Source organism: Mugil cephalus, chromosome 12 (genome assembly GCF_022458985.1).
Source record: "Mugil cephalus isolate CIBA_MC_2020 chromosome 12, CIBA_Mcephalus_1.1, whole genome shotgun sequence".
In the NCBI taxonomy this organism is placed as follows: domain Eukaryota; kingdom Metazoa; phylum Chordata; class Actinopteri; order Mugiliformes; family Mugilidae; genus Mugil; species Mugil cephalus.
The window spans coordinates 1,162,431-1,190,324 of NC_061781.1; the positions used below are offsets into that span (position 1 = coordinate 1,162,431).

The 27,894-nt window shown below is 39.8% G+C and overlaps 2 protein-coding genes across 2 annotated transcripts; one reads left to right on the forward strand and one right to left on the reverse strand.

The window, feature by feature from the left end:
- Positions 1-1,832: 1,832 nt before the first annotated feature.
- Positions 1,833-6,744, forward strand: mob4 (MOB family member 4, phocein). Its single transcript, XM_047600714.1, has 8 exons — positions 1,833-1,979; positions 2,610-2,672; positions 3,533-3,633; positions 4,085-4,127; positions 4,304-4,390; positions 4,479-4,558; positions 4,690-4,801; positions 5,003-6,744. The coding sequence occupies exons 1-8, from the start codon at positions 1,920-1,922 to the stop codon at positions 5,135-5,137; spliced, it is 681 nt and encodes a 226-aa protein (XP_047456670.1). The 5' UTR covers positions 1,833-1,919; the 3' UTR covers positions 5,138-6,744.
- A 2-nt stretch (positions 6,745-6,746) lies between these two features.
- On the reverse strand, positions 6,747-24,114 carry rftn2 (raftlin family member 2). The gene is made up of 9 exons (XM_047600712.1): positions 23,685-24,114; positions 13,706-13,886; positions 13,108-13,216; positions 12,851-13,025; positions 12,525-12,743; positions 11,455-11,561; positions 9,168-9,271; positions 9,020-9,101; positions 6,747-7,978 (listed from the first exon to the last, which is right to left on the reverse strand). Exons 1-9 carry the CDS (start codon positions 23,821-23,823, stop codon positions 7,775-7,777), a joined length of 1,320 nt encoding a protein of 439 aa, XP_047456668.1. The 5' UTR covers positions 23,824-24,114; the 3' UTR covers positions 6,747-7,774.
- Positions 24,115-27,894: the final 3,780 nt, after the last annotated feature.

Consider the following 27,894-nt stretch of genomic DNA (forward strand, 5'->3'; position numbering starts at 1 on the left):
TTTATATTTATATTTATATGGGATGTGTACTTCAGAATCAGAATCAGAAAATTATTATAAATATATTTATCCCCGAAGGGCAATTAGGAGGGTGAAGAGAGGTACATAAAATAAGACCAAGAGAATAAGATAACAAAAAGAATAAAAATTGCAAAAGTGGCCAAAAAACAAAATAAATTAAAAGTGACATTGTAGTTTAAGTGTCATAGTAGTATTGCACAAGAGGACATGTGATATTGCACTTGAGTGTAACACAGGAGGACTTAAGTTATTGTGACTGTCGTATAGTTCTCAGAGTTCAGGAGGAGAATAACATTGGGAACAAAGGTTGCTCTCCTCCTTTGGCTCTTACAGGCCGGACATCGGAACCTGCGACCAGATGGCAGCAGCTCTAATGCCGGGAACAGAGCACGGGTTGAGACCTTGAGAATTCGACGAGCCAGGCCGCTAGCCTGCTGCTCATACACAGTGCTCAACTGGTGAGCAGGGAGTCCAATAATCTTAGAACACACCTTGACAATGTTATGCAGACGGTTCCTATCCTGAACAGTTACGGAGTGATACCAGCAACATATGGTGAAAGTTAAATCACTTTTAATGAATGTGTAGTAGAATGTCAGCAAGATGTTCTGACTGACAGAAAAAGAGTTCAGTTTCCCTAGTAGGTACATCCTCTGGTGGCACTTCTTCAGGATCCCCTCTGTGTTGGAAGAGAACCTCAGTTGGCAGTCCATGATGGTTCCCAGGTATCTGTATTCCCCAACTGTCTTGACCGGAACTTTTATAAATAATCTATGGGAAACTAAACTATCTACTGATTGTACAATCATCTAAAATGATTGCAATTTATGATTACAAATGTTTAAATAATGAAAGTGGGTCTAGTTGAATGTGATAACAATGTGTAGTGGGCAGTGGTTTCCATTTGTGGTGACTGCTGATGGAGATAAGGGATGAGATTAATTTAGCCTGGTCTAGAGCAAGCTAGCTCCACAGAATAAATCTCCATGGTAACTTATGTCATAACATATCCCACTTTCCCCAACCCCACTTTTGTGCAACCTGGATATCATCCAGGATAACCAACATAGCTCGCTTAATCCCTTATCCTGGTTTTGTGCAACGGCCCCCGGGATATGTCGGTTGTCCTTGATGAATTTATCCATGATCTGGATGCATAAAAGTGGGATAGGGGAAAGTGGGATATGTTTTTATATTTTGTGCAATACCCCTCAGGTCTGGGAAAAACATTGATAACATCTTGTCAACATTTGTCAACATCAGCTGAACATTACAACAGTCATAAAGAATTATTTAGATTAGTATGCATTCAACAGTGTACCTGATTAACTGCCGAGCAAATGTAGTTCTTCATCTGATGGAATAACCACATTGCCTACGTACCTTAAGCACAGTGCCCATCTTTTAAAATTATAGACTAAATAAAGACTGATATCTGTGTATCTTGTTAAAATAATGTATGTTTATAGTCAGTTATAATGTGGTTATACATGTTGATGTGAAATATTAATGAAAGCTTTTCTTCTTGACTTCTAATGAGCCATTAGTAAAATACAGCCACGTTTCTGTCACTGTGGCCGTTTTGTGTGTCTTTGAATCCATATGTTATCCATTGTTATGTTATGTTTGTTGTTTTGTGTGACTGTAGCCGCTGTGTAGTTCAGGTGTAGCTCGGAGCCCTGAACTTTAGACCCTGGGTTTGTATACAGATCAATAATCAATACATATATGCAACACTTTAGTAACAAATTCGTATTGTATGTCATAAAATGTGTTGATTGCACGTTATTAGCATTCATAATTTTAAATAAAGCGGTAATAGTCGTAAAAAGTTTGCGCCTCCGTTTCGGATCGACTATAACCACCGAGGCTGACGAACATCCGGGTATTCTGTCGAGATGGTCATGGCGGAGGGTACTGCAGTTCTCAGGAGGAATCGGCCTGGAACCAAGGCTAAGGTGCGTTTTCTCCTACCATTGTCTCTCCTGTACTACCACACAATACCCCCATGAGTGGGTAAAACTTTCTCCGTGTAGTTGTACTGCGTTACAGCTCGGATTTGATCAAGAATTCGTAGATTGCGTGAAGGAAGGGCCTGACCTGGAAGTAGCCACCTAGCTAACCTTAGCTACTGCCCGATTTAGCTAACTGTTAATGACTTTTGGTGCCGCATCGTTTTTTTCTTTTTTTTTTGCGCAAAGATTCAAGTACAAATTTGCAATTAAATAATTATAAGGCGTTTCTGATGAATTTTGTTTTTATATAGTATCCGACCTAAGTGGTTCCTTTTCAGGAAGTAGTCGCATTCCATCTTACGTTATCTAGGTATCTAGCTAGTTTTTTCCATCTATCTTTAGGAAAAAAAAGTTTTCTTATCACTAATATTACTATACTCCATTCATTTAAGTCATGTGTCATTTAGTGGTAGACATTTGTGTGTGTGTGTGTGTGTGTGTGTGTGTGTGTGTGGGTGTGTGGGGGGGGGGGGGGGGGGGGGGGGGGGGGAGGTAACGTCAGCTGACAGCTAGCTTTTGTTAGCTCATGCTACAGCTCGGTTCTGGCTAAAAGTGTCCTCTCTCCGTTTGCAGGATTTCTACAACTGGCCGGATGAATCATTTGAGGAGATGGACAGCACCCTGGCTGTCCAACAGGTGTGTTGACTCGCGCGTGTGTGGTCCCCACCCATTTTCAGATTGAGTACACTGTGTTGTTGGATTATTGAGCACAATTGTGCACATTTACCCTAATTTCTAACTGTATTACTGACGAATCCTTTGGTAATAAAGGGAATAACAATGTGCCATTTTAAAAATGTTAAGCAGTTTAAAAAATCTACATTAATTTATGAAATAAGTATGTTGCTGTTGTGATTAACTAGTGTGACGTTTACTGTGCATTATCGATTTGCGTGTGAGTCGTTATAACCATAGACTGATTTTAGACTTTAGGTCATTGCTTAATTGCCCTCAACATAAGTTATTACTCATTGCACGTTAAACCCAAAGTTTAAATGTTTTCTCTTGTTTATGTTGTACAACAGCTCTAGATCTAAAAATCTGATATGATAAACTGGGGGCGGCTTTGGCTCAGTAGGTAGAGCGGATTGTCCATGAACCCGAGGGTTAGCGGTTTGATTCCCAGAGTGTCCCATATGCCGAAGTGTCCTTGAGCAAGACACTGAACCCCCAGTTGCTCCCAGTGCAACTGGCACGGGTGTGTGAATGTGCGTGTGCTTGTGTGTGTGAATGGGTGGATGTGTCTCTGACTGTAAAAGCGCTTTGAGTACCTTTGAGTAGGTAGAAAAGCGCTATATAAGAGCAAGACCATTTACCAAAATTGCTGTAAAAAAAAAAAAAAACTTCCCGTGGTCTCTTTCACAATAAAACTGCTCCAAATAACTATTTTTGAAGACACAAAATCATATTTAGATGATTATGTTATCTATTGCCATTGTAGCACACGATGGACACAGCATTTTGAGTGCCTGTACTAACGTTGAGTTCTGTTTCAGTACATTCAGCAGAACATCCGATCAGATTGTTCCAACATCGACAAAATCCTGGAGCCTCCGGAAGGTCAAGACGAAGGGGTGTGGAAGTATGAGCATCTCAGGTAAAAAACAAAAAAAAGTTCATGGCAGGAACTAATAAGGTCAGAGAGACACCTTGGTGACTTGTTCCCCTGGGGAGTAACAACAGTCATATGAACGAAACTGAAATATTTTTATAGATTCTGTAATGTGCACAATGGTAGAATTTAATGATGTACAGGCTAAATAAAATGTCCAAAGGTAGAATTGTATGAACATTGCCTCCTGTAGCAGGGATTGGTATTATTGATATGATAATTGTAAATTTTTTTGTTGGGAGATATCAGAAACTCTGTGTTCAGATTGTTGGGGCAGATTTGTCTGTGGGATTTTTCTCTTTTGGAGAACATTCATATTAAACAAAGTCAGCTACACAAGGTCCACAGCGGTCTGGGAAGGGGTCTGCGTTACACTTGAGGGCAGAAACATAAATTACGCTCAACTCTTTTTTTTTTTTTTTTTAATCTCTTTTAGGCAGTTCTGTCTGGAGCTCAATGGACTAGCTGTTAAACTGCAGGTAAGTAATTTAACACGGATACATCGTCACATTTTATTATTTGAACATGTTTTAAATTAAAGAATTTGTCTAGATCCTCCACAGATGTGGTGGAGGGTGAAGTCTTTGAGTCTTCAGCTGTCTAAGGACTGATTTAATAGTTTAAAGGATTCTAATGGCCATCTTTGTGTCTTCAGAGTGAGTGCCATCCAGACACTTGCACCCAGATGACAGCCACAGAGCAGTGGATCTTTTTATGTGCTGCCCACAAGACACCCAAAGAGGTGACTGAAGACGCTGGCCCGTTATTTACCTTTTTGATGATGATGTTAAATTAAATCACTGACCTTTGAATGTTCGCTGCATTCGTAGTGCCCCGCCATTGATTACACCAGGCACACGCTGGACGGAGCTGCCTGTCTTCTCAATAGCAACAAATACTTCCCCAGCAGGTCAGTCTCACCTATTTACTCCTTTACTGTCGGCTAGCTACCTAACCTCCCAGTTAACAGTAGCCCTTTCTAGCCTTCCAGCTAATAGTCTTTCCGGACTAACAGTGTTGCTGTCTTATTTGTTTTTACAGGGTGAGCATCAAGGAGTCGTCTGTAGCCAAGCTGGGCTCCGTTTGTCGTCGCATCTATAGGATATTCTCTCATGCTTACTTCCATCACCGCCAGATATTCGACAAGTATGAGGTGGGTACTGAACACATGTTTTCATTTTAAAACTTGTCTTAATTAACCTGTTCAATTTGATGGAGTTTCAGGATGATTTATCTCCACATTCATCATTAAAACAATCTGATCCAGACCAAGACTGGCCCAGATAATATGACATGTTAATAGATCTGCTCTTAAACCTCACAGACTCATAAAGTTGAAATCTCCTGTTTGCAGAATGAGACGTTCCTGTGTCACCGGTTCACGCGCTTCGTGATGAAGTACAACCTGATGTCCAAGGACAACCTGATCGTTCCCATCCTGGAGGAGGAAGTGCAGAACACCTCGTCAGCCGGAGAGAGCGAGGCCTAAGAGCAGCTGCTGCCAGTAAAGGGAGACACATGTAAACACGATATTCACACTGATTCTTCACACACACACACACACAAACACACTACAGTGTTGTATTAAGGCTCCTGTCTATTAACACTGTCATGTCCCCAGTCACCTGTGTCTGTCTGAGAGGAAGTAAAGCTAGAGAGTAGAGGATACTTTCTCACTCAAACATGTCCATAGGATGCTGCTCTGTCGTTTCGTTTTACAAAATATTCACAGCATTAACTTGTTTAGATTTAAATCCCTCATGGCTCTACTGGAATTTATCAATGCTCTGGTGCCTCCAAACTCTTGTCACTCGGCTTCAGTTCGTAATGTCGCTCCTGATTTGATTATTTTCCTATTAATTATTATTTCCTTATTAATTATTAATATTTTCCCTCTTGTTTACCATCTTGGTCTTTGTTAGTCTAATAGTGATTAAGACACTTGTTGGGAAGCATACGTTGCATTAATTCCTTTGACTGTCAACCAGTCTCATAATTAAATCCAGATGTTAAGAATCACAGTCTCACTATAACAGATTAGGTGGAGCCCAAACTTGAACTAAAGGAATATTACAGTTTGATGTCAGTGTTGTTTTTCTAATTTCCCCAAGTGGTCAAAACCAGTGTTTGCAGATTTTAATATAGCGTAAATTCAGATGCTCAGCAGTGATGTAACAGTTAATTTAAAAATAACAAATTTACATGTTCCTTGAAAGGTGTTAATTATGACCCTGATATATAAAGCAAAATAATAAATTTACAACAAATTGGCAAAAATGTATACAGAAAACAACCATTAAAAGATAATAAGTTAACAAAGATTAAGACTCTCAGGCTACTTTCCACTGCTGGAAATTCAAATGAGAATGAAATTTAAAATGTTTAAACCCCCTCAAAAATACAAAAAGTTACCGAAGAAACATGTTCTGTTTAAAACCCTGTTAGCTCCTGGTGGAAACTCTTAACAGCAACTAAATCAATGCTGAGTGTTAAAGTAAAGTGGGACTGTGACTGCGCTGCCTGCTGTGGACATGTTGGGGTGTAGGGGTGGTGACTGGTTTCGCTATTGGCCTCCCTCTGTAAATAACTGTCATGTTTTCTGATGGTGCTTCTGTTCTATTCGCTTGTGTTGCCTGTTGTGTTTTTTTTGTTGTTGTTGGGGGGTGTCCCATGGAACAGATCAGTGATCAGCCGGCTGATTAAATAACATTTTTCAAAACACGATGTAGGTGTGCGGCTTGTGTGGTAGTGAACATTAATCTGTAGCTTCGTGTGTATCCTAGCTGAAGTGTTACAGGAAGGTTAATAACTCTGATCCTCATCTAACATGACCCCCACCCCCCCCACCACCACCTCCACCGCTTTAACTCCATGTGATCCATGTTCCTCCTTTGTGGTTGTTGATTAGTGAGGAGGAATGTGGGCTACATGTTAGCATCAGAGCACAACTTCTTCTCTCATTAAATTATTTTGTGGGTCTTCTCAATCCAACCCACTTTTTCTTTCTTTTTTTTTTTAAATGGACTAAAAAAAAGATTTTTGTTACTGTCGACATTTTCATGATGTCTGTTAATAAAAAAAACAAACTGATATTCATCTGATGGTGTAGAGACTTTAATACATTAATGATCAATGGTCAAGTTTCTCTGTGGCTTGAATAAATCCATTCTCTCTAACATGTTTGCTCCATGTGGGGTAAACATCAGGTGAGGAGTTTCCAGGAGGGACAGAAACATGGAGGTAGAAAAACAACCAGTTGTTTAAACAAGTGTTTGAAAAGATGAACCAATCTGAAATCCATGTGGACAGCAATGTTAGAGACATCTTTATTGTCTTCTACTCTAGATATCCTGGACGGGACATTAACATGGTGTAGAATATACATCATCCCATTTTCTCCTCATTTTGTTCCTCTTCTATTCTTCATTTCCTTTTTCTCATCTCTTCTTTTCATTATTTTCTCCTTTTTAATTTCCTTGTCTTCTCTTCCTCATTGTTCTTCTTCAGCAGACTTCTACAGTGATTTGATGTCCTGATTGAACATTTCTGATTGCATCATTTGGTTTAGTCTCCATGGAAACTATTGATGGAGTAAACAGGAATCAAGAAGAATGAAGAATCATTTAAGGTTAATGTATTTTTCTTCACCTCCAAAGAAACCACGAGCAGAACTAAACACCATGAGTAACTGTAATAAAAAAAAAAAAAAAACAGTGAAGGAATGAAGATGTACATATGTGTCTCAAAAGGAGGAAAACTTGGAATATTAATACTGACATGGTAAACACTCCTTAAAAACAATTATACTAAGAAATATACATCAGCAGCGGAGCCTACATTAACCAGAATGCATCACGTTCCCCTTTAAAGAAGCATATCACTGCAGAGAAAGGAGTACCACAAGGAGAATAATACTTTGAAACATGATCAGTCAGTTCCAGAGTTTACCTGGATGGTAAGAACAGGAAGCAAGAGGCGTATCCTGTCGTCTCAGTGTCCAACATTTAAATAAAACTTTATGGCTTCATTAAAAAGATTCTTGAAAAAAAGAGCAAAGTGCAGATTTCTTCTATGTTTGAAGATAAAAAAAAAAAGAAGAAGAGAGTTTGTGTCTGTGTCCAGCTGCCTACATACAGGTGACTTCTGACTTTCCCTCGTCCTGCTCGAAGCCTCCCTCCTCCAGGTGAGACATGGAGGCAGGGAATCCTCCCTCGAACACCGGGAAGCCGCCGATGCCTCCCATGTTGGGCCGGAGGTCATCTGGAGGGTCAGGGCTGCCGACTGCCTGGCTCGCCGAGCGACTGGAGACATCACTCTGCACTGACAGAGACTAGAGACAGACGTGGACGCTGTTAGACCAGGACACATATGGGACCACCAGGGGGCAGTGTAGCCTCAAACACAGCAAAGCCGAATATTAGAAAGTCTGGCCTACTAGGGAATGGGCCGTCTGAGCTATCCTGCTATGCTGATTGGTTCTAAGCTGGTCAAGTGTTTCATGGGCGCCATGTTAGATACATATAACCAACATTCACCCATAGACAAGTGGCAATAACAGAATAAAGTTGGATCTATAGTTAAAATGCTCAGCCTATGGCTGCAGCACAGGCATGGGAAAACATGGGAGAAACTGTTTCCACAGTGAAAAAAAATGGAGAACGTCAGCAGAAGATCAAAAGGAAGAACTGGAAGAACATATTTATTGTTGAGAAACAACTGAAGTCTTTTCAATAGTGCTTCATTTAAATATGTGTAATAATGTGTTTAGAATATCTATATACTCATTAATAAAGATAAACATTAAAATGTTCAATTTATAATAAAAATCTATGAGTAATATCACAACACCATCGTCCCTGAGCTTCTGCACCACAAGCTGTCCAAGGTCACTGAAGTTTGAAGATGACACCACCGTCATTGGACTCATCCAGGACGGGGACAAGTCTGCATACAGAGGGGACCAGCTGGTTCTGGGAACCTGAACGAGTCCCCACTGTGGACTCATTCAGGTTCCTAGGGTCCACAATCTCATGGGACCTGAAGTGGACCTCCCACATTGACATTGTTAGGAAGAAGGCCCAGCAGAGGTTGTACTTCTTGTGCCAGCTCAGGAAGTTCAACATGCCCCAGGAGCTGCTGATCATCTTCTACTCTGCAATAATCCAGTCTGTCCTGACTGCATCCATCATGGTCTAGTTTAGGAGCCACCAGACAGGACAGGGACAGACTGCAGAGGACAATCAGGTCTGCAGAGAGGATTATTGGCACCGACCTTCCCTCCATCCAGGATCTGACCCCTCACACCCCCTGACTTTCTTTTATTCGTTAGAATGAATGAATGATTAAATAAATAAATATCTTGTCATCTCACCTGGTTCCTCGACTGACCACCCGTCTCACCTCTGATTGGCCTCTGGAGAAACACCACCTGCTTAGTGGCCAGATTCCCATCACTGCAAATGTCAACAGTGTCAGGCTCAGAAAAACAAAAACATCATCTGGAGATGTTAAAGACGCACCTGTCATGTCGGATGATGGGTGTGGGTAGCACACAAGTGAGCAGCCAACCAAAATCAGCCAGAGTGTGAAGGAGAGGCCCGTAGTCTGTTTTCACATTGGAGCCCTGAAGAAAAACAAGACAGAAATCAGTAAAATAACCAAGATTTAAATCGTTTATCAGTTATTTCAGTCTTTTTGTAACCAGTCTTTTTTACACACTTAAAGGACCAATTTATGAAAAAAAACACGTCTGGAGATGAAACATGGGGTGTGGCAATGTCAGTGTTTGGGCCTGTTTTGCTGCATCTGGTCCAGGGCGTCTTGTCATCACTGATGGGCCAATGAATTCTTTATTCTACCAGTGGACTCTAAAAGAAACGGTCAGGACATCGGTCCACATCTGAAGTCTGAAGAGAAACTGGGTCATGGAGCAAGACAATGAGCCCAAGAACACAAGTCTTTCTCCCAAAGAACAGTTTAAGAAGAACAAGATGGATGTTTAGGAAAGGCCAAGTCAAAGTCCTGACCTTAGTCATGATCACCTTAGTAAGGATGATGAGGTGATAACGATTAATCACCTTAATAGAAATGTTGTGGAAGGACCTAAAGCAAGCAGTTCATGTGAGGAAACCCACCAACATCTAAGAATTAAGGTGCTTCTGTTCAGAGGAATGAGCTAAAATTCCTCCAAGATGCTGTAGACGACGGATCAGAAGTTACCAGAAACATTTACTGAATGCCAATGCTGCACAAGGTCACAGCAGATACTGATGTGGTCACCTGTCTGATGTGTAATATTACAGTTTTTCTCAATTGCTAAAACACTAAAAGCCATTGGCTGAACAAAGTTCGCAGTTGCCTGAACTCATTTAGCTAATTGTGCGGTCTTGTCAATACCTTAAACCATTTCACATGGTAAAACACAATTTGCAGATCTCACTCAGACTTTTCAGCAGAACTCTAAACACATTCTCATTCTCAAAACACATTGTGCACTCTAATGCACATGCCATCCATACTGGGAAACACAAGGGGCAACAATCAAATACAAAGAGAGAACACATCATTGATTAAACACAACCCCCCAAATTTGATTTCACTTGTTTCAAATCATGTGACACAACCAGTATGAGCCAGGTCAGAGTGCAAACAGGTTGCTGAAGGTGGAAAGGAGAAAGTCTTAGAATGGATAGAAGAAACAGTGTGATGGGACGAGGGCGAGTGTGTATGTGAGGTGGGTGACAAAGAGGAGGAGGGCAAGAAAGAGAAAGAGGAGAATGAAGAGGAAGGGGAGGATAAAGAGGAAGGGGAGGATGAAGAGGAAGGGGAGGATGAAGAGGAAGAGGAGGATGAAGAGGAAGAGGAGGATGAAGAGGAAGAGGAGGATAAAGAGGAAGGGGAGGATAAAGAGGAAGGGTAGGATGAAGAGGAAGGGGAGGATGAAGAGGAAGAGAAGGATGAAGAGGAAGAGGAGGATGAAGAGGAAGGGGAGGATGAAGAGGAAGAGGAGGATAAAGAAGAAGGGGAGGATGAAGAGGAAGAGGAGGATGAAGAGGAAGGGGAGGATGAAGAGGAAGAGGAGGATGAAGAGGAAGGGGAGGATGAAGAGGAAGAGAAGGATGAAGAGGAAGAGGAGGATGAAGAGGAAGGGGAGGATGAAGAGGAAGAGGAGGATGAAGAGGAAGGGGAAGACAAAGAGTGGAAATATCTGATGAAATTCCAGCAACAATAATTGACCAGTATCACAGAAACAAACGACACGTTTGTGAGATGCAGGTTACAGTGCTGTAAAAATAGGGCTACAAAGAGGAGGAAGAAGAAAAATTGCAAAGAACAAAGCAGAGCAGTAATTTCTGATCAATTCTGAGCTACTATGATACAACATGTTTTCCGTTCCGTTCTATATGTTTTGAACAATGTGTTTTTTGTTTTTTGGTGGATTGTTTACTGACTGACAGTGTATATCATTTTGATCACTTTGTTTATGATTTGAGAGCAGTGTTTGGTTTTGAGCACAGGTAAAACTGTTTTGAGGTGAAAGTTACATTTTGAGCACAAATAAAACTGTTTTGTAAATAGTGCTTGAAGCTGAGCTTTTGTGTTCAATGTTTTCAGACAATGGAGCAAGGTTTCAGAAAACGTGTTTTAGCAGTTGAGAAAAACTGTAGTGCATTTTTTTCCAAGTACAATATTTGTGTTTCATTTGTTTGTGTTCTCTCTGTCTGCTTTCATGAACTGTGTAAAAATCCGCATAAGTTTTGAGTAATTTTATGTAGAAATGTAGAAAGTGGAAAAACTTGAACAAACCTCGATGACAGTCCACTGCTCGACGACGATGGTGTCGTTGGCCGGTGGAGACGAACTTTTCTCCTCATAAACAAACAATCCTTCCAGTGATCTGGGCACTGGTTCACCTTAACAACAGAAACAAAAACCAAATTATAGCTTTTTTTTATAAAGTTCACATTAACAACCTCAAACTCATTCAGACAGCTCATAGCTTTCCTGATCTCTGAGCAACCCTGCAAACTTTCATCCATCCATGATTTGCTGCCTGAATCTGTTGAATGTCAAACTATTTGAAACGTTAAGTAATTTAAATATTCATGCTGGCAAAGGAAGCAAAGCTGACACGTAATTCAGTAGTTTACCAGTCAAGCTATGTGTCAACCTTCTACTGCTGGACTGGAGCCTCAAGAATTTTGGGGGTGCTGCGACGCCACTTTGAGTGACAACTGTTTCTAATAGGTAGATGTTCAGAAGCTTGTTTTCTATCAGAAGCAGAGTCTACATCTGTGGAGGACTGGAAATAACAAGAAGACTGGCTTTGGTATAACATAACTTATTTCCAAAAGTAATTTTAAACTTTTTTTTTGATTTAGATAAAAATATTTTTATTTTATTCCACAGTTGACAATGATCTGTTCTGATTTCATGTGTAACAAATCAGTACACTGCCATCTAAAGGATTTAATAGGATTAAAGGATGTTCATTTGAAGCATTGAAGCATTCATTTGAACTTGCACCATAAAAATATTCTGAATAAAGACCCCCACTCAACTTTATTTATTTTTTAATAAAAATCACAAAGCACTGTTTTCAGTCACTTCCTGTTTTGACTCCGCGCCCAGTGCGTCTATATTTGGTCACCTGAACCCAGCGACCTCACTTCCTGTTCCTCTAATGTCCTGACACCTGCCAACATCCAGTGATCAGCCGTAACATTATGACCATTGATTAACTGGTTGACGTGGGTCCTGTTGGTGCATGGGACACATCAGGCAGCATCTACACAATCTTAGATAGGTGGTTATAATGATATGGCTGACAGGTGAATTTATCATGTTTCCACTGATCCCCGTCTCATTAGACCGACCTTTCGGCGTATCCCAGTACACGAAGGAGTCCACCAGCAGCCAGCCTTTGCGGTAGTAGGCCGCGGTCAGCTCCAGCCAATCAGCTTCCAAGGCACTGACCACCTGACCCTTCCTGGAGACGCGCATGGACAACGCCCCCTGGTGGTACTGACAGGCCAGTGAATCTAGAGGGGCGCAGCCTGGTGCCCACGAGTGAAAGAACACCAGCAACCTCAAGTCTGGAAGGAAAGAGCACAATGAGACACCACCAGCTGTGATTGGTCAGAGGTGGAACTCTGTGGCCACACCTCCAACCACGATGGATTTGTGTAGCCGAGTGTCTCACCGGGGCTGTAGGCGTGGTCGTCCAGCTGCCTGTCTCCAGGCGGCGTTCTGGGAGGTGTCCGTGGCGGCGAACGGCAGCCTCTTTTCGGACTGTGCACCTGGCCGTTGTTGACCCCGCTCACCTGCTGAAGGACAGAGCCGACGAATCTAACACCCCCCCGAGCACTGCTGTTCACCTACAGGACAGACGACAGCTACCATCAGTCATCAGTTCATTGATCAGTGTTGACTCTGTGATCAGAGTTAATGATGGCTGACCCTGTCGATGAGAGCTTTGACAGTGTCACTGGTCAGAGAGTCTCCAGGTAAAGGCCACTCCTCTACCCTGAGGACAGGGACACTAAGACACATGGACACCACCTGTTTACTGGAGACAGAGACAGATGTTGGATAAAAAGTTACTTTCAGCAATGAGTGTTTGAAAAGATGGACAGAAAAATCTCCCTTGTCTCCCTCCATCATCTTCCTCCGTTTTTTTCTACTCCTCATTCTATTTCTCCTATTTTTTCCTCATCCTCCTCTTCTTCTTTCTACCCTCCTGCTGCTTTTCCTTAATCCTCCTCTTCTTTCACTTCTCTTTCTCCTTTTACTTCTTCTTACTCCTGCACTACTCCTTTTCCTCCCCATTTATTCCCCTTCATCCTTCCTTCCCCTTCTCCCCCTTGTTCTTCGTCCTCCATATCCTCCTTTTTCTCCTCCTTTATCTTTATCTCCCCTTCCTTTTTTTATCTCCTACTCCTTCTCCTCCTCTTATTCTGTTTCCAATAGATGTGATGCTCCTCTTCAACAATAGAGTTCTACAGTGATCACATCATTTGATCTGGTCTCCATGCTAATAGTTCATCTCTGCGTATACCTGGGTCGAAGTCGGGCCAGGACCGCTCTGTAGATCAGACTGAAGGGCAGTGAGCGGGTTCGGCCCACAGACAGGATGATGGGGTGAAGAGTGACCAGGACATAGCCCTGGGTGTAGTAGGGTTGTAACACCTGTGGCAGCTCAGACAGCGAGGACACAAACTGGACGGTGGGACGGCTTCCTGCAAGGATGAGACATTTATTTAGTAAAAACATAGGAATAAACTGTCTGTAACTTAGAGTGATGTGTCTGTCTGTAAATAACCAGCGCCATCATGTGTTCAGTAGAATATTGTAACAGCTGCTGTCTCTACCTACCACTGGATCAGACCCATAAACAGCTGTTACATACATATTTTGAAACAAGCTGTAAAGTATCTCACATGTTAAATTCTTTTTTATTTAAAGAACTTAAATGTTATTGCACACAAGTAAAATGAAATTTTGGTTGGCAGCAATCTCCAGTAGTAACTCAATGTCAGGTGTTTAAAAGGTAATAAATACATTATATATATATATATATATACATATACAGACACACATAAAGCATATATGTGTGTGTGTGTGTGTATATACACATACATACACATACATACATATATATGTATGTATGACGTATATTATTGTTGAAATAACACAACTTTGCAAAAATATAGTTCATTTCCTTGCCACCATCTCTGTTACACCAGTTAAAGCAGATAAAATTCATACATTGTACATTTGGATTCTGATTCTGATTGCTTTGAAGGTTTCAGATTGTTTTTTTTGTAAAGCGTATTGAGACTATTTGTATTGTCACTGACGCTATGTAAATAAAATTGAACTGTATTAAGACTAAATTGTGGGGTAACTAAAATAATCCGTTTTAATTACTTCTAACTTATAAATATATATAAACTCCATTCATTAGTTCACCATCACAGTCACTGCTGGGGTCTCATGGTGTTTTTCTAACAGCTCTATCTGTAAATCCCTGCGACCATCGCTGCACTTCCTGTGTCCACAAAGAGTGGGCTGTTCACAGGAGGAGATCTGGCTTCATGCCACACAAGCACACACACTAATGCTATTTAATGGATCTCTAGATTTAAACACACCACATTTTAGACTTCAAGGGAAAAAATGTGGACATAGACACAGAAAGGTGTGTTTATACTCACTGCTAATTCTGTGGGGACATAAATGTGTTTTATTAGTCACACTGGGGAGACTCTAATTGTTTGTGGAGACAAAAAGTAATTTAATTATGGTAATGTTACTTTATGCATGTATTGATGTTGTTGGATGTCTGATGTTTTATTCGGACATGGATATTTGAGGGTTATGGTTAATGCAAGATTGACATCAGTGTAATGTCCTCAGAAGTGTAAGTTTTTCATTGAATCCTAATATTATAGAGCCATGAAGGTAAACATTCAAATTAGCTAAGGGCTTAGGCTGAGATAGTTGAAGTCTAGGGAATGCATTACGTCAATGGAAGGTCCTCACAAAAATATAAAGCTTGTGTGTGTGCATTCCACACCACAACCCCCCACATTCTCAGGGACAAACAGGCCAGAGACCGGGGAGTCCGGCTCTGAATGGGCCGTCTGGCTGGCTCTCATTATGAGGCCAACGACCACCAGAACGTCAGAGAGACCAGTAAACGCCAGGCAGGCCAAAACACTGCAGCAGTTTACTGGCATTCCTGAGGGACTAAAGCCTCAAAATACTTGAGGTGAATTTAAATTTAAAAAACACATGTTGCAGACAGCGGAGCGAAGGGCCAAGTACACTGGCTGTGATCATGTAACAGAGAGACTGAGTCTAAGATAAGGGACGAGTTATCATTGACCAAACCACAGAATTCAGGCTTCTTTTGACAACATCAGGGCCTAAAAATGTTATTGTTGCTGTGCAATGCAATGCAATGCAATGCGAAACACACAGCATACAAAAGGCTAACATTATCTTATTTGAGCTAATAATGCAGCTACCCTTTTCCAATATATATGAGTTATTTGGCTCATAGTAGAACGTAGAAGCTAACAGTAAAGACTAATTCACTTATTGTCTAGGCTGAAGCTGCTGCAGCTAATATAATCTTGTTTAAGTTAACGTTTTATTATTTAGGCTAACTTAGCCACTAACATTATCCTGCTTAGGATAACATGGCAACTAATATTTTCTTGTTGAAACTAACATTATTTTGTTTAAGATAACATTTTCTAGGCTTTAATTTTACTACAGCTAACATTTTCTTGTTTAAGGGCAAATGTAATACTAATATTAGTTTAGTTATAATGCTTGGCATAGCTGCTAAAAGTATCTTGTTTAGGCTAACATAGCAGCTACCATACTTAGGTACTATATCCTAGTAAGAAATGTTACGTTGCTCTGGCTTTGGACCACCTTTTAGGCTATTATAATAGCTAATATTGTTATGTTTATGTTAACATTTTGTTGTTTTGGCTTTCACAGCCAGCTAACAGTGCCTTCTTTATGTTCCAGCTAAAAGGCAGGTACATCAACATGATCGTGTAAATTAGTGGGTCAATGCAGCATTCCTGTTCACATCGAAGCCGAACTGAAAACCCGGGTATATCCTTTTACATCACACGAAAAACCCGTTCAATGTGAAAGAGACCTTACTATTCTTGTTGCTGGGTAGCTTTCTCCTTTTCACACCTTCAAACACACTGGGCCATGAAAGCCAACTTGAAGCCACTTTCTGGCTATAAACCCCCTCCTCCTTCATCTCCCATTTTCTCAGCTCTGTCACCCCTCTCTGTGCCCTCCTGCTTCTTCTTTACCCTTTTTTGCTTCCTCCTCCTCCTCCTCCTCTTTCTCCCACATACTGAACAGAGGCCTCAGTGTGAGGGTGGACAGAGCTAGCGCTGGCAGATTAGGGTGGGGGGAAGGGGGCGAGTGAAAGCCAAAAGCTGTAACGAAAGCCTTGTTTAAGAAGTGTGTTTGACGCCATCAAGGTCCTCATGGGAGCCTTTAACTGCTAGTGATTCATTTTGACTGGATTGACTACGATTTGTCCTGTAGTTATGTGTTAATTGGTGTAATTCTAAAACTAAAGCTAGATGTGTGCTTACCCACATTTTCACCATAGTATTTGTAACTCAAAACTACGATTAACACCACCAACCTTAACACCACTAAAACACAGTCTCACAGTACAGAGAATTTGATATTTTAATATTTTTTGTATGTGTTAGTGCATTAGTCTGGACAAGATAGTATTACCTGCTATGTTAGCCTGAACAAGATATTAATAGATGTGCTGCTTCAGCCTCTAAATAAAGCTGCTATATTAAAAGATTAAAAAAGATAACAGTAACCACATTAGATATATCTGCTGCTTTAGCCTCATCAAAATATTGTTTTTGCTACTTAGCTGGGTCATTGCTTTAGCCTCATCATGATAATGCTAGCTGCTCTTTTTGCCTTAACAATATAACATTCTTTGCTATACTTGCACAAAAACTAGCATTGTCAAGATAATGTTTGTTGCTTTGTTTTAACCTCATCAAATGTCAGCTGCTGCTTTAGCCTCAGTGACTGTGCCACAACAGCAGTTGCTATGTTGGCCTAAACAAGCAGCCAATAACATTAGCTGATTCACTGACTTTAGCCTCAAGATCATACAAGACAATGTAAGTATGGATGGTAGAACTGCTCCTCAAAAGTGAAGCCAAGGCAAGTAGAGCACCCTCTGGTGACAGGCAGTATACCACAGGTGTCAAACTCATTTTAATTCGAGCCCAATTTAATCTACAGTGGGGCAGACCAATAAGATAATGGCAAAACAGCAGCACATTCTGTGTGTTCTGTATTCTGTATTGACCGATTGATAGATTTTTAAAACAGTACAGTTTGTATTAATGAACCTTTACACGTAAATACAAGAGATTATAGCCATATGGCTAAATTATTTAATTTTCACACTTGTCCGTAGAGACATGTCATCCATATATACAGTCTGTGCTCAAGATCATTTAGCTGCTGTATCAACCAAGGTAACATCAGCTGCTTCTACCTTACCCTAAATAAAATAATAGTAGCTGCTCTCCTAGCCTAAAAAGGATATTTTTGTGTTTTTGCTGTAATGTTGGCCTAATGTTAGCTATTACATTAATGTAAACATGTTGCTGCCTCAGCCTAAACAAGACAACATTTGCCACTGAATATATGACTGCTATATCATCTATTGATGCAGTTTATTGTATTTAATGATCACACTGAAGGAACATCTGCTTGAAAACTTTAATGCAGAATCACCAATACTAACACAAGCGATGCTCATTTGACTTGCTTCCTGATTAACGTCATCAATGTGCATGCTCATCAGAGAACCAGCAATACTTAAGACTCATATCATTGTCAACATTAATTAATCCCTAGTGCGCTCATTACATTACACTCATGTTCTGAATTTTAGCATCAACAAGTACTTTATAGAAGGTAGAGAAAATATTTAATTCTCTAATGTACATTGTTTTAGTTCACTGGGTTTGCACTGCCTTTGAACGACCTTAAAATATCCTCCAAATCTAATACCTAAAATACCTACCGATTTTAATCTGAAATAATCCAGGATAATACAGGATAGGGCTCTAGATTCTCAGATTAGGTTAGCATTACAGAAAACTGTCATCATCCCTGGAAATAATAAGCAGTTCTGGTGTTCACATGGAACAGAAACCATTTACAACTGGGGCAGAAAAATAAACTCTCACTGGATTGGGAGAAGATTACAAAACATTTCACCTGCAGTTCATGCAGCCAGCCATGAATACATACCACGTTAAGCCATCTCTCCAACCATCAATCTCTTTGTATCCTCACATTTATTCATCTGCCATCATGTGCCCTCTTCACATGAATGAATAATCCTCGGACCCGCCTTTATAGTCTGTCATCTATGCATCTCAAGATGGTCACTACCGCACAGTCTCTGGTTGTAGTCGATGGATGGCAGCACCAATTTTCTGCAGCCATCAAGACATGCCATTACTATGGGGTGGGGGCACCTGATCTGGTCTAGGTGGGTGCTACATAATTATTTAAGTTGAGCTCATCAGAACTAATACATGACTTTTTTGTTGTCACTTACTGTATGTTGTTTTAATGATATTATATCTGACGTTTAAATAAGTCATACTGGACATTAGGTCCAAAATTAATCCAGAGTTGTTTTAGATGCAAATGGATGTGGTAAAGAGGTTGACACTGGTCACAAGCTACACAGTTTAACACACAATAAAATATCAATAACTACAACGATTTAAGAGAAGTCCTCAAGCTTTCTCCCTCTCAGTTTAAACTCTATATATACACACATGTCAGCTTCAGTTGTAAGAGTACTTTGCCCCAAGCTTCCACGTTCAAAACCAGGCCATGCTTACTGGGCCTCGGAGATACGCTGTCCCAGAAACGCCTGGTTGTGTCAAGGAGGGGCGATGATGTCCTCTAACCATGGGGTGGAATCCAATTAATCAAATCTGAATCCAGCTCTGAGACTACATAACTAATCTGAGTCTTATTGGGCCAAACAGTTTGGTTTAAATAAATGACCTTCTTTGAATCTATGTGGGACGCTTCCCAGTAAAGGTTAGTAAAACCTCTGTCTCTGTGATATTATGAAGTGAAGTGTGGTATTCACATTAGTACCAGGTGTTTAGTAGTGGATATTATCAACTTTTGACATTTGTTAAGGTAAATTTAGTGGCTGATGTATCATGGGATGTGTCCGTTTAAGCTAATGAAGTAATTACTTAAAAGATGTTAATGGTAATTTTATCTTAAGTTAATGTAACAATTAATGTTATCTGGTTTGGGCTAATATAGCATTAATAGGTGTAAGCTAAGAGTAGTAGGTAATTTTATCTCATCTAGGCTAATGGTGTCTTGTGTAAATGAATTTGCTTATCCTGTTGTGTTTAAGCTAATGTAGCAGCTATTAAATCAAGCTAACGTAGCTGTTCACGTTTCAGCTTATGTAACGGCTAACCTTGTCTGATTTCTTGCTAACGTAGCAGCTAATTTTACATTGTTTAGGCTAATGTAGTAGCTAATTTTATCTTGTTTAGACTAATGCAGCTACAAATGATGGCTTAAGATTATGTAGCAGCTTATTAAGGCTAATGTCATTGTCATGTCAATCTCATTTAGATATCATGGTAAATGTTATAATAATAATGATGCATGGGTTTTATATACAGCACTCAAGGTGTTTACAATTGAATGTATTATTCATTCGCTCACACAGTCACACCCTGGTGGTGGTAAAATACCTCAGTAATCACAGCTGCCCTGGAGCAGACTGACGGAAACGTGGCTGCTATTCTGTGCCTGCAGCCTCTCCAACCTCCACCAAACATCACTCACTCCCAATCATACACCAGAGAGCACACAACTGGTGGCAAGTTGGGTTAAGTGTCTTGCCCAAGGACACAATGGACAGACTAGGGACAGGGTGGAATCGGATCGCCAACCTTTGAGTTATTAGATGACCGCTCTACCTCCTGAGCTACTGGCACTGTTATATATTTTTTTAGGTAAATGTAGCAACTTATTCACGTGGTACAGCTAATGTAGCAGCTAATTTATTTACACAAAAGTCAGAGTCATAGACGTAAAGAATCACATGTCATATGATTCTTTATAGCCAACAGCAAACAGGAAGCTTGTTGGAAAATTAGCTGGAAATTAGTTAAATATTTTTGTATCCTATGAGGCGGGGACACCATCAGTTATCCTCTCGTTCTGTGAAGTGATTTCCGAGGAGCAATACAACACTGCAGCGTGAGTAAAGTCTGGTTAAAATCTGATCAACAGCCAGTAAATCCTGGGAACATTTTGAGGCACAGATTGGTTTTATGTGGGTCTGTTCATGATTCCGTTGCCAAGAACAAACCAAGATTACATCTTTCATTATTTCTTTCTTTTTAACAAACCATTAAATAGGAGATAAACACAGTCTGTACTGAAGTAAATTGTTTCTATTCTTACACAAAAAAAGAGGATGGCAGACATCAGCAGACTACTAGAGACTGGAAACACTCCAGTTTATCTTTAGCTGTGCCAATTATGAAGCTTCATACTAAACACATTTCCAGGAAGTGATGATGATACAAATCCGAGAAGAACCCAGTGTGGTGCTTGTATTTAATTAAATGCTGACTTGAATTTAAACACTGACAAACACAAGTACCGTTCATTTCTTTCTGCCTGTCTGGTGCTATTTTAAAAATTCCGTCCCTGCGTTTTCTTGAGATTGTGAAGTTGATGAAAACATGACTTTTGACACATTCCCACAAATTAACCTCTAGACTTTAGTTATACCCACACCCTTGACGAATGGCAGAAAGTCACAAGCATAATATGGTCTATAGATATTGTTAAAATACATGAATACTTTTGGCATTAATACTTCATTGTAACTTTTAGTCATGTAACCTGGACCAAGTTGTTGGTACGTAAATTAACCAATTAAAGACATTGCAGCTGATGTTATATTGTTTAGACTAATGTAGCTGCAAATATACAGTATATCTTGTTTAGGTTATAGTTGTAGGTAATGGCCTGTTTTAAGCTCATATTATCCTATTCAGACTAATTTAGCAACTAATGGTATCATGTTTGGGCTAACGTAGCAGCTAATTGAATCTTTCTTAGATCCATCTTTCTTAAGCTAATCAAAAGGCTAAATAATAGGCTAAAGTTATCCTGCAGAGGCTAATGTAGCATATTTTGTTATCTTGTTTCGTAGCCAATAGTATCTTGTTTGAGCTAGTGTAGTAACAAACGTTATTTATCACTGAGCTAATTTAATGGCTAATGTGGCTTGGGCTAGGGTAGTACAATAGTACATACAATAGTAGTGAAGAAGGCTAATACAATCTAGTTTAGACTAATGCTGCAGCTAATACTATCTAGTTAAGGCTAATGTAGTGGTTAATACTATGTGGTTCGGGCTTGTGTAGCTGTTTAATTTTGTAGGTATAATTTACTAAATCATTAAAATAAATGTTAGCTGTAGCTACATTGAGGTCAATCAACGTCACAACATAATTCCCTCCCTGATTCATCATTGTGCCAGCCTGCTGTTTAAACGCTCTGCTCCCATTCTCAATTTAATCACCATTTCCTTCCAAATAAATCCGAGTGAAAGCAGCCAGCTGGAGGACCAGATGAAAGGATTATGCTTAAAAAAATAATGCTTGCACATGTTCAAGTCATCAGACTTTTATCATTCCTCTTCTTTATGTTGCTGCACATGAAGGTGTGTGAATGAGTGAATGTCCATGTGTCTGTTGAAGCTTTTTAAAACATGTCATAGAGGCTATGACATGTTTTAAAAAGCTTCAAAAGACCATTATTTAAAATGAATATCATATAACTGAACCACAGCTTGTCCAGTTTGGGATAGTGTATCTTATTTGGGCTAATCAAGTGGATAATATTTTCTTGTTTGGCTACTGATATCTTGTTAGGCTAATTCATCAGCTTATATTGTCTAGTTTAGCCTCATCTTATCTATTTAATGCTAACCCAGGTGCTAAATTTGAATTTTGTAGCTGAATTTCACAAAATATATGAAAATAATTGTTAGCTGTCAACATACTGGGGTCTCACGGAAGCAGACAGACACCCAGTATGGATATTCAGATATTTATTGCGCTTTAAAATCATGACAGGAAAATACAACCCCCAAGGGAATAATAATGAGACACTGCCATAAACATGTCGGCTATTTAGGGCCATTTGAAAGTCAAATAAACACCAAAGAATGTTTCAGTGAGGAAGGAGGAAAGTTTAGGCCTTTTCCAATGTGTTTGTAACAGTAGTTTATCTCTATTAGGATTAGTGACAATAGAAATAATACAAACTAAAGCTTCAGTTGCTGGTTTTTATATAAAATATGGACCAACATCCCAAATATATTCAGTTTACTGTAAAATAAATCATAAAATCCAACTACAAAGATGTAGGAAAAGAATATTTATTGGCTTTTATCTGAAAAATTAAACTTAAACATGAATCGTTAATCAAATATCATTAAAAAGTGATCGGTTTAATTATTTAACCCTTTTTTGTTTTGAGTAACGCCCAACTATAATGATTTTCCGGTGAATCAATTATAGAACAGGAGCTACCATTAATTGTTTCTTTGTTTGATTCTACTGATTTATTGATTAATGAACTAATGTTTCAAAAATTACCTACAATGAAAGCAAAAAGGGCTAAAAAATAAAATAAAATAACAATTGGCCTAAATTTACAAATACTGAACAATAAAAGATGTTCAAATAAGACATAGATAGAAGACTGCGCTTTTCCAACATTCCAATCATCAAAATATATGGTTAATTTCACTTTATGCATATATATTTAAATATCATAAAAGAATGAGATCTGCCTAAGAAGCTTTATTTCTTCTGACCAGCAGTTAAAATGTGAGTTTCTGAATAAATAAAACTGTGAAACAAGCAAAGAGAAGAGAAGAGAAGCCAGAACAATCATATAAAGCTCAAAAATTTACAGTTAATCAATAATGAAATACTGAGGTCCATTAATCATTATGAATTTGAATAAAAATAATGACTGAGGAAACACCAAAAACATTTCTCACAAAGACAACAAAATGATTATCTTATATATATCTAGCTGGAGATCAATACCCAGATAATTAGCACAGTACAAACAAAGATTGAATCAATATATTCTGAGCTATGAATCCTTTGAGTCAATTTTAGAGTAAATTATTGACCTTTATTTAGTGTTTTTCTGTCATCTGTATCGATTATTGACTGACGGTTTCCAGGGGGTTAACGGAATACTTGATTTATAAGTTAATTGATTAATCCATACTAAAAATAACAATTAATCTACATTTTCACATCAATCAAACACTTATTCGGTCATTTTCCTGTCGCGAAATTAATCGATTAATCGTTAAATTACGGTTAATTATATCAGGAATCTACCTTCCAGGCTGAAGTCCAGTAGCACGTACTCGTACACCGTGTCCGTCTTGGTCTCCACCTGCGGTCTCTTCAAGGTGGAGTAGATTTTCCCGGGGCTACTGTCCTCCGGGTCTTCCAGTTTCCTCAAGCCGCAGCCCATGGCCTCCGAGGCGGGGAGGGAGCACTGAATGAGTCGCGGCGGAGAGACTCAGCAAAAATTCAGTCTGTTAAGAGTTTTTGTTTATTAAATTATTTTATTTTTTAACTTCACCGGGACCGCTCCATCCCGCTTCCGTCCACGATGTTAATCCTTACGGGTGAAACCAAAACAAAAAAACCCAGTTCGAACCGGAAGATTTTCATTCAGCGCTCGCCTCTTAAAAAGTGTCCCGCTGAAGAGGCTGCAGGTCCGGGAGCGTGGAGACGAGGAGCGCGCTCCCTGGAGAAAAAGTTTCCCTCCACGAAACAAACTAGCTAAGAGAACACTGCTACCGGTAGACCTTTCAAAATAAAACCCGGAAATGCACAATTTAATTGAATCATCACATTGAATGTTTGCATTACTTATTGATAACTTATTCTATTGTTTTTCTGAGTTATATCTCAGTTTTGATAGGAGTTTCAATTCAATTTCATTTATATAGCATCAATAATAATAAAAATCGTCTCAAGATGCTTTACAAAAACTGACCTGAAACCAAGCCTGAAGGTGATGGTGGCAAGGAAAAACTCCCCTTAAACAGATAGAAACCTTGAGCAGAACCCAGCTCATATGGAGGGATCCATTTGCCAAAACAGGGGCGGCTATGGTAGAGCGGGTTGTCCATGAACCGAAGGGTTATCGGTTCGATCCCCCGAGTGTGCCGTATGCCGAAGTGTCCTTGAGCAAGACACTGAACCCCCAGTTGCTCCCAGTGCAACTGGCGCTGGTTTGTGAATGTGTGTGTGCTTGTGTGAGTGAATGGGTGGATGTGTCTCTGACTGTAAAAGTGCTTTGAGTACCTTTGAGTAGGTAGAAAAGCGCTATATAAGAGCAAGACCATTTACCATTTACCATAGAGAAAAAAGAGCAGGAGAAACAAGATAAACAAACATACATGCATGCATACACTGAGCTAAAGGAAACACGTACAATCTAATTATACAAGATATAGCTGATGATCTTGTGTGACAGTTTGAGAGTATAAGAGGAATCATGGGCAGGATGGTGAATTGTTCATCCAGGGAGGAGTGGACAACTGCAGGCCATGAAGACTGGGCAGGTTGATGAGATAGCAGATGTGGCCTGGAACTCCACAGGTCAGATATACAGCACTCCAGGCCAGAGACCCTCACAAGAAACTGGAGGGGGAGGGGAGGGGAGAGAGTGAGACACAGTGGTTAGTAATAGAAAATAAATTATAAAAGATCAGAGGACAGGAGCTTGGTGCCAGAGAAGAGAAAGTAGAGGACATGTCCTCAGTGCATCGTTCCCCTGCAGCCAAGGCCTATAGCAGCATAACTAAGGGATGGTTAAGTCCAGCCCTAACTATAAGCTTTGTCAAAAAGGAAAGTCTTAAGCCTGACCTTAAAAGTAGAGATGGTGTCTGCCTCCCAAACTCAAACTGGGAGCTGGTTCCACAGGAGAGGAGCCTGATAGCTGAAGGCTCTACCTCCCATTCTACTTTTAGAAACTCTAGGAACCACAAATAGACCTGCACTTTGAGATTGTAGTGATCTCTTGGGACAATATGGTACTATGAGGTCTTTCAGATATGATATGATGGGGCTAGGCCTTTCAATGCCTTGTATGTAAGGAGGAGGATTTTAAATAAATTCAATTCTAGATTTTAAAGGGAGCCAATAAAGAGAAGCTAAAGAAGAGCTGTTTGGACAGCCAGACAGTAATGAGTTACAATAATCCAGCCTGGAAGACACAAATGCCTGAACTAGTTTTTCAGCATCACTCAGAGAAAGGATGTTCCTAATTTTGATGATATTACGAAGGTGAAAGAAAGCAGTCCTGGTCACCTGCTTCATGTGAGAATGAAAGGAGATATCCTGGTCAAATATAACACCAAGTTTTTTTACAGTGAGAGTGGAGGCCAAGGTAATGCCATTCAAAGAAACCATGTCTTTAAGACATGCTTGGAGTTTAACCATCTGTTTATTTGTTTAGTTTCATCTGGTTTCATGGATAAATATAGCTGGGTATCATCTGCGCAACAATGGAAGTTTATGCTGTGCGTTCTAATAATATTGCCTAAGGGAAGCATGTATAATGTCAATAATATTGGTCCTAGCACAGAACCCTGAGGAACTCCATAGCTTACTTTGGTATACATAGAAGAATTGTTGTTTACATGGACAAACTGGAATCTGTCTGATAGATATGATTCAAACCAATCTAATGCAATTCCTGTAATCTTGATCGCACTTTCAAGTCTCTGTAGTAGAATACTGTGATCAATAATGTCAAATGCAGCTCTGAGATCTTGCAGGGCAAGTATAGAGACAAGTCCATCATCTGAAGCCATGAGGAGAACATTGGTAACTTTGATCAGAGCTGTTTCTGTACTATGATGAACTCTAAAATCTGACTGAAACTCTTCTAATAAACCATTTCTGTTTAAATGATCACACAACTGATTGGCAATAACCCTTTCTGAAACTTTAGAAATAAAAGGAAGGTTGGAAATTGGCCTATAGTTGGCTAAAACATCTGGGTCAAGAGTGGGTTTTTTAAGTAAAAGTTTAATTGCAACAGCAAGACTGGGGCACATATCCTGTTAATAAAGATAAGTTTATCTGATTTAATATGGAGGAATTAATTAATGGAAAAACCTCCTTGAGCAATTCTGTTGGGATGGGGTCTACTTGTATGCCCTTTATAAACACCTGACCTCAAGCTGTTACTAGAGACTGCACTCAGTTAAGTTCTTAAATCTTTAAATACTTTTATTTTGAAGGGACATATCCATAACATCCACTCTCTAGTGGTGAGAAATGGCTAATGTCTTCATCTGGTAGAGGTTTTTGTTCTACCAGAATGGTCACAGTCTGACTTCAGCATGAAGGATGGAAAGTTTAATAGAATTATCTAGATTCCGTTTTGTTTATTATTTATTCATGATCACAAAAATTTGGACCCAGAGATGAAGAAGAGAAAAAGAAGCCGAATGAGGAAGAGGAGAAGAAGAAAGAGTAGAAGAGAAATAAGAGGAAGAGAAGAAGAAGGAAAAGAAGGAGGAGGAGGGGGAAGAAGGAGGAGGAACAGAAATACATGGTCTGCTGTGTGCCCCCTGCAGGTCACATGTTTTTTTATTCTGACATCAGGTGTTGGTCTTAACGCTCCCTCTTCTCAGATCATCAACAGGTTTATTTCTGTTCATGAAACCAACAGGAAGCAGCCATCTCTCCATCAGTAATGAGGCAGCCTACAGTCCTTCAGCCTCCAGCTCTGAACTCATTAAGAGTCTGTTGAGGTTAGAAGTCAGGTGTTGTTGTCACAAAAACAATAAACATAGAAGTCAGGGTTTAAAATACAAATATATATGAACACGGTTAAAGGCTCTAGGAAACTAGGAGGAAGAGAAAGAAGAAGGAGGAGAATGAGGAGGAAAGAATGAAGAAGATGAAGAAGTTAGGGGAAGAACAAGAAAATAATTTGGAAGAAGAGGGAGGAAAAGCGCTGGTAGAAGGGAGAAGAAGGAGGAAGATGGAGGAGGAAGAGCAGGGCGCAAAGAAGAGGAGACATAATTGTACAAGTAGAACATTCCCCTCCATGTTTACCTTCAGTCCTGAATGTCAAGAGTAGAAGAAGATGAACCAAGATGTCTCCATGTCTCCAGAGTTGCTGTCCACATGGATTCCAGCTTGGTTCATCTTTTCAAACACTTGTTTCAACTGCTGTTTTTTTTCTACCTCCATGTTTCTGTTCCTCCTGGAAACTCCTCACCTGATGTTTACCACACGTACAGCAAACATGCAACATTAACCCTAAACTTCAACCAGTCTGATGGTGACATCACTTAATATAAAGATACTCATTGTGGTTTGATTAATACTAATTAATGATAAGTTCACATGATTAAGTCATTGTTTGGTCTGAATGAATGAAAGGAAGGAGACAAAGGAAGGAAGCAGCTGGATGAGAGACACGTTATTAATGGAGAGGAAGAGAGAGATGGAAACATATCAGTTATATCTATAAATATATACAGCTGTGGCCAAAAGTTTTGAGAATGCCCCA

Coding starts and splice junctions, on each gene's coding strand:
- rftn2 (XM_047600712.1), bottom strand. CDS start 23,823: ATGGGCTGCGGCTTGAGGAAACTGGAAGACCCGGAGGACAGTAGCCCC. Junction 13,887..23,684: donor ACTGGACTTCAGCCTGGAAG/GTAGATTCCTGA, acceptor TCATCCTTGCAG/GAAGCCGTCCCACCGTCCAG. Junction 7,979..9,019: donor GTGGTCAGTCGAGGAACCAG/GTGAGATGACAA, acceptor GTCTGTCTCTAG/TCTCTGTCAGTGCAGAGTGA.
- mob4 (XM_047600714.1), top strand. CDS start 1,920: ATGGTCATGGCGGAGGGTACTGCAGTTCTCAGGAGGAATCGGCCTGGA. Junction 1,980..2,609: donor GGCCTGGAACCAAGGCTAAG/GTGCGTTTTCTC, acceptor CTCCGTTTGCAG/GATTTCTACAACTGGCCGGA. Junction 4,802..5,002: donor AGATATTCGACAAGTATGAG/GTGGGTACTGAA, acceptor TCCTGTTTGCAG/AATGAGACGTTCCTGTGTCA.